The sequence below is a fragment of the Natator depressus genome, chromosome 1, assembly GCF_965152275.1.
Source record: "Natator depressus isolate rNatDep1 chromosome 1, rNatDep2.hap1, whole genome shotgun sequence".
Classification (NCBI taxonomy): Eukaryota; Metazoa; Chordata; order Testudines; family Cheloniidae; genus Natator; species Natator depressus.
Genome location: NC_134234.1, coordinates 208,172,339 through 208,178,823, shown reverse-complemented (window position 1 = coordinate 208,178,823; position 6,485 = coordinate 208,172,339). Strand labels below are relative to the sequence as shown.

Sequence of the window (6,485 nt, the reverse complement as noted above, 5' to 3'; positions counted from 1 at the left end):
AAGCCAGTTGCTGCAGAGCTTCCAGGAAGCAGGTTGGCTCTTCTGACCAGTTGCAGCACACTGATGATAATGGTGGAGAGCAGTCCTGGAATACAGCTAGCCGAAAACTCTCACACACTGAGTGTCATGCAACCTCGACCAGGAAGGCCAGCAGAGGATTCCAGTTTCAGGAGGCAGCCACACCCCCTGTCCCAGCCCCATGTGGGGGCAGTGTCATTGGAGGCAGGAACATGGCTTTTAGCTTCCCGGACATGTTTGCAATCTCTGGATCCTGGGACTCATAAGATTTTATCAGTCTGGCAAATTTCAGGACCCCTAAGAGAGAGAAGGGGAAGAAAGAAAACAACTCAGAACAAATCTAACTGGTGACAAGATTCCACAGATGGTAGGTTTACCAAGGATACCATCCTGTGGCCAGACAAAGGAGCTGCAGCTGTAGGTGGAGAATCCTGTGCATGGAACCAACAGCTAAACTGAGATTTTGCTTGCATTGCCCATTCCCCTAGACCCACGTGGCTGTGTGCTCCCTGCCCCAGAAGGGACCCTCAAACACAAAGGGAGGAAAGGGAAACCTGCCACAGCCCAGCTCTGCCCTGCCCTCCCAACCAGGGCAAACCTACCTTCTCCATCATTACTGAAGCCATAGGCTTTGATCACATCCTGCTGGATCTGGGTGGCCACGGGCAGCAGGAACTGCAGCATCTTGCCCATGTCATTGCAGGCATTATCCCGGGCCTCCTCCATGCGCTGGGCATTCTCTGGGGAGCCGAAGGCCTTGATGACCTCGGCGAGAACCACTAGGGACAGACAGGCACAGCAGTGAAAGCCCGCCGCGGCGCCCAAGCCCCCCTCCCCAGGGGCGCTGGAGCCCTCTCTGCCAGGGGAGCTGAGGAGTCGGGCCCGCTCCTGGCCATGGGAGTGGGTTAAGGATGGCGGGGGGGAGAGGGGCGGTGCTCCCGCTCCGCCGGCCATGGCGGGCGCTTCCCCTCTGTGCAATGGGAGAGACGCTGGGTATCGCGCAGCACGCGGCTCCGCGCTGCTGCCGCGTTTCGCTGGGGGCCGAGAGAAGTTTCGGAGGGGGACGGGGGGACGCCGCTATCCGCCGGCCCCCCCCGCCCTCACCTTTGACCTGCTCAGCGCCCAGCGAGCTCGGCGGGGGCTGGGCCGGAGTAGCCATGGGGCGCTGCAGGCTGGGCAGGGGCGCTCATATCACCGCGCCCTGGCGGCGCAGCAGGCCCCAGCCAGGCCCATAGGTTCTGCCAGGCGGGGGAAGTTGCCTCGGCAGGAGAGCGAGCCTGCCCGCATCCTGACGTCTAGCGGCTGGGAGGAATCACGGCTGCGGGGGAGGGACCTCGAGGAGACGCCGCTGGAGACTGGGGGCGGGGGGGAGAATTGGTCCCGCTGCACCTCTCCTACGGCCCCGCGGAAAGGCCGTCTCTGCACAGCGGCCCACACCTACTCCCGCCGCCACCCAATGCCAAACGCCCCGCAATCCCCCCTCCCGCAGCAGCCCCCACTATTGGCCGTGTACGGCGCCCCACCTGACCCCGCGCGCAGGCGCGCACCCCACCGAGCCCGGGCCGCTCAGTCCCACCCTCGTAGCCAGGGACCGCCCGACCCGAAGCCCCCGCGGGCCCGCACGGAAGATCGTGCAACACTCCACGCCAAGTGCCCCAGAGCACAGCTGGTCTCACCCCCACTCTGACATTCACCAGCTATAGAGGCTTCCTGGCGGAACAGGAAACCTGCTGGACAAATACTAAAAGAGCTGAAATCACTACAGGAGCCCGTCCGAGCGCGGGTCCCCACCCCGGCCGCAGAGCGCTATTGCTGAGGGTGACTTGCAAGCCAGGCACGCAACCCTCTTGGCGGCTCTGGACAACGCCCACACAGATGTCGGGGCCCCCAATGCCACGCGGTTCCTATTTTGAGCCCTGCAAAATAGGGCTTTTGAAGAAATGAGCTATATGTAGATGATGTGGTTTCCTATTGGTGTAAACGAAAAGTCACGCCCCCGGCAGCAATAGCGTGGAGAAGGAGAAGAAAGGCAGAAACGTAGAGGAAAGGGGAGGGAGGAAGTAGTTGTCTGGCACAGCCGCAGGCACCCGACGCTGGTTTTCAGACTAGAAGGGAGACTGGGAGAAGTGATAGAGCCCTGGTATGTGCACAGGAGTGCGCTGCCTTTAGCGAATTTATTGCTGCACCAGTAGTGTAAGTCGGGTGGTGCTCTCCGAGTAGGCAGTACAGGCAAGAGATTTTTAGGGGCTATGGGGTACCTGAAAGAGTTGGGGCTGCGCTCCCTAAAGGAGGCGAACACAGCTAGGGAGGGCAGTCATTTTTTAAATGGCTTTAACAGCACAATGCATCTGCTAACACATTTAGACAAAGACTTTAAGTCTGTTAGTAAATGTATTGTGCTGTTAAATTGGTCAGGAGTCCTCAAGATGGTGGGGTCCGGGAGGGAAGGTGTTTAAACAGTGTTTTTGATTCTGTTTCTCCCCATTGGTCTGAATTATCCATGCCATTCATACTGCATTACATCAAGTCCAAATCATTAGAGGTATGCCTCTGCTTGCACTGATCAGAGGCTGTTCGGGTTCTGATGTCAGCCCAGTTCTGCAGCCTGACAGGAGTAGGTGTTGTCCCCAGTGTACATAGAATTCTTCTTTGCAGCCAAACTAATCTAACATGCATTTTGCTGAATGGAACTGGAGCAGCAAAACAAAGAAAACAAATGCCTCATTTTCCAGCTTTGTGGGTGAGAGAACTATAAGTGAAGATTATAATGCCGGAAACTGATGACCTTAAACCAGCTACCTCAGGAATCTGCCAAGAATTTTGCTGAAAATATGTCCTTCATCTTAGCAACTGGGTTAAGACTGATCACACATCTGCCCACCTTTATTTGAATGACACTCCTTCCAATCTGACAGCTCAGGCATTGTCAGTTTCATCTAGAACAGTTTACAAATTTGGAACCTAATTCTGTAAACCCTTAATCATTTGATCAATCCCATTGAAGACAATGGGACTATTTGCATGTCTATGGACCACTTTTGTGATAAGAGTTTCAGGAGTCTGTTCTGTTCCTATAAAGGAAGTTGAATCTCCCATTGAAATGCAATGTTTAGGTACAATATCATAATGCAGTTTAGGATACAGTTCTACTTAAAAATTGTCTTTTAATAAGTCATACATACGCTGAAATGGCTCCTCACCCAACTCCCATATTCCATATAAACAGACTGAAATACTCCATATTTTTGGGGAAAGTGAGTAGTTAAGCATGTTGATGCTTGTATATACAAACACCCATTTCATCACTGTACTGGAAAATATAGCTGAACTTAATTTTCTATGGAATTTGAAGAAAGTGTAACAGCCCCAATTGTTTTCTGTGTTAATCAGTGTGAACCTCAAAAAAATTACATGCCTTCTAAGAGAAAAGAATCAGTCCATACTTACTGAAAAAAAAATCCTTCCAACTGGTCTTCAGAAGAGTGCTACAAGACACATACATAACCTCATGAGCAGAAGGTGGGGAGGATACCCTCCCCCATTATGACCAGCAAAATAATAATAATAATTAATAATAATAAAATCTCAAAGAGGCAGAGGTTCACAGATTTGCAAACCTAAAAATCTGTGTTATGCTTTAAATCACCTCAGCACATACCAGGTCTATGAACATTAAAAAGTAAACTGCAAAGGAACACTGAAGCCCATTAACCTGAATGTGTGCCAGCCAGTATGCCCTCACTGACTAAAGGTGCAGTCACACCTGAATAGCTAAAAATTAACCTTACCCTTTTAGTAAAGAGAGTCATGTCACTGGCTCCATCTCTGTTGTTACATAAGAGATAACAAAACTCCAGTGGGGCATGGCGCTGGAACATATGGTCTCAGGTACGTGGTGTGATTTTTCAGAATCTCTTTTGGGAATAGTCATGTAGGTGAATTCATCTTGGTATCTGAAGTTATGAATATTAGCTATGTTTACTACATGTTTGCTCCTGTGGTAATGCTCACAAGATATTTAGCCAGCACATGAAGGGACAAGTCAAGTTGAATGGCCCATTAAGGAACACAGCTCACAATGGACCCTGGAAAACACCTGTCTACACTTAATGGACTTTTTATGAATGTTCTAACTAGAATATGGATGGGGGTGATGGACATGTAACCTGCCCATGTGACTCCAAACACCATCTTTCACAGTAAGAACAGATTTCCCTTTACTTGGCACTTGGCAGAAGCTAAAAGGCCCTGGCCTGAAAACATATTCACTTTGCCTTTTTCCTGCTCCAGTCTCTTTCCTGCTCCAGCCTCTGGACTATGAAAATATACTCATGGGAGCATTCTGACCAAGGGACTGAGGACTTTAAGGTAATCTGGAGCCTTCATATTTCCTTGATCCTTTGCAGATGGATTTATGCGTTGGATATAGTACAGAGACTGTTCTAGCCTCATTGATTGCTGATTTCTCCCTTGCAATGAACAAAGATCAGATGTCTGCTTTCTCACATGATCCAGCAGCCTTTGATACCTGTGGTATAAGCAATGTAGGCTTTGCTTGAGTGGTTTTGTTCTTTCCTTTCCAAATGTCAAATCCTGTTCCCATTGAACTCCATAGCAAAACTCCTTTTGATCTCAATGGGAACAGGATTTGGCCCCAAGAGATCAGTGAATGTGATTTTAATCAATTGCTTATTTGTCCAGAGGCAGTTCACATGCATGTTCTGCCAGGCTGATTTTGATTGCCTCTCCTGTATGTCATGCTGAGGAAAATAATAAAACAATTTGGGTTGGAGTTCTATCAAGATGTACATGGCACACACGCAGTTCTATGCTTCTTTTCCATCAAACCCAGATGCTTTCCTAACGCCTGGTGGAGAGCAATACTTAGAGAAAGGTAACGGGGCAGAAGCTTAGTTTGGGGAAAGCTTACTTTGGACATAAGGGAGGCACTGATAGTATGTTAAGGGAAAGTAGGGGTGATTGTCCTTCCTATCCTTCTTTCATTTAAGAAGTTTTAAGAAGTTTTCAATTTGGGGTGCTCCTGGATCCTCAATGACATCTGGAAGTACAGGTGGCACGAGGGGCCCAAAGCATCATTTTACAACTGCATCTGTTGTAAAATTTTAGACAAGGGGGCTGTCGAAGTGGATGGGAAGAGCATGGGGGCCCCGGGCTGGGGCCAGGGCGGAGTCACATAGAGGGTCAAGTGGGGAGGTCACGTGCCCTCTCTTTGTCCCTCCCATGAGTGCAAGAAATGATTTCTATTTGCACCAGTGCTCTGCAAACTCACAGCAATGTCTAGCATTGAGGTGTGGAGGTACTGCCTCTCAGCTCCTGGACATGCCCATCTCCTCCATAACCCAGGTTGGCATTAGGGGGTGCTGGGTTGCAGAAAGTACAGTAGAATCTCAGAATTACAACTGACCGGTCAATCACACACCTCATTTGGAACCGGAAATATGCAATCAAGCAGCAGCAGAGTCAGAGACGCCCCCTTCCCCCACCCCAAAAAAAGCAAGTACAGTACTGTGTTAAAAATACGCTACTAAAAATAAAGGGAAAGTTAAAAAAAAAAAAGCTTTGACAAGGAAGGAAACTGTTTCTGTGCTTATTTCATTTATACTAAGATAGTTAAAAGCAGCATTTTTCTTCTTCATGGTAAAGTTTCAAAGCTGCATTTAGACAATGCTGAGTTGTAAATTTTTGAAAGAACCATAGTGTTTTGTTCATAGCGAACAACCTCCATTCCTGAGGTGTTCGCAAGTCTGAGGTTCTACTGTACTGCTCATACCCCAGACACACTGCATCTGCCAGTACCCCAACCTCATGTTAGGGAGCACTTTCTCTCCACCCCCAATTTGGTGTTATGGGCTACTGTGCTCCAGGAGGTGCGACTCTTCATATATTGCCCCATCTCCTGGCAAGCAGGTTGGCGTAAAGGGGGTTTTCTGCTGTTAGGGGCAGTGTTGTTCATCATGCCCTGGCCCTGCCTCTTCTCCCCCACACTCTGTTTTGCCACTGGGAGGTGCTGTGCTACTTAAGGTATTGCCCTTCATATTCTGGCTATGCCTCAGATTTCTACACTTCTCTAATATTGGGGGTACTTGACTGATGTTGTGTTGCCTTTTGTTCCCTGGCCATCTCCATCTCCTCCACACCACAACCTGGCACTAGGTGCTGCTAAAAGTGTCACCTTTTTTTTCATATCATGCACCTTATCTCAACACCTCAGGCTGGCAGTCATGAGTGCTGTGTTCTCAGAGAAGCTGCCCTTCATATCTTGCACGTCAAATCTTTCTATACCCCCAACTTGCTCCCCCCATTGGGGGCCCTATCTCAGAGGTGTCACCCTTCATGACTTGGCCACATCCCATCTCCCTACCCCCCATCTTGGAGCTAGGGCCACTGTGCATCTGGGGGACCACGCTCCATTTTCACACACTGCAGTGCAGTGTGCTGTTTTTCAC

General features: G+C 49.5%; 1 protein-coding gene and 1 non-coding gene across 7 annotated transcripts; both read right to left on the bottom strand.

Annotated features, from left to right (window-relative positions):
- Positions 1 to 24: 24 nt before the first annotated feature.
- Positions 25 to 1,955, bottom strand: C1H12orf57 (chromosome 1 C12orf57 homolog). 6 transcript variants are annotated; one of them, XM_074934347.1, is made up of 3 exons: positions 1,810 to 1,955; positions 621 to 797; positions 25 to 315 (listed from the first exon to the last, which is right to left on the bottom strand). In XM_074934347.1, the coding sequence occupies exons 2-3, from the start codon at positions 742 to 744 to the stop codon at positions 167 to 169; spliced, it is 273 nt and encodes a 90-aa protein (XP_074790448.1). In that variant the 5' UTR covers positions 745 to 797; positions 1,810 to 1,955; the 3' UTR covers positions 25 to 166. The 6 variants fall into 6 exon arrangements, with proteins under 6 accessions (XP_074790448.1, XP_074790441.1, XP_074790434.1 ...); XM_074934340.1 differs by having other exon boundaries at positions 1,713 to 1,854; XM_074934333.1 differs by having other exon boundaries at positions 1,695 to 1,812.
- LOC141981144 (U7 small nuclear RNA) lies at positions 1,720 to 1,780 on the bottom strand. The gene has a single exon (XR_012637686.1). It is a non-coding gene; the product is annotated as a U7 small nuclear RNA (small nuclear RNA).
- Positions 1,956 to 6,485: the final 4,530 nt, after the last annotated feature.

Excerpts from the sequence above, each read along its gene's own strand:
- C1H12orf57 (XM_074934316.1), bottom strand. The coding sequence starts at position 972 with ATGGCCGGCGGAGCGGGAGCACCGCCCCTCTCCCCCCCGCCATCCTTA. Across the intron at positions 316-620 it reads CTTCAGTAATGATGGAGAAG|GGGTCCTGAAATTTGCCAGA; the intron begins GTAGGTTTGCCC and ends TCTCTCTCTTAG.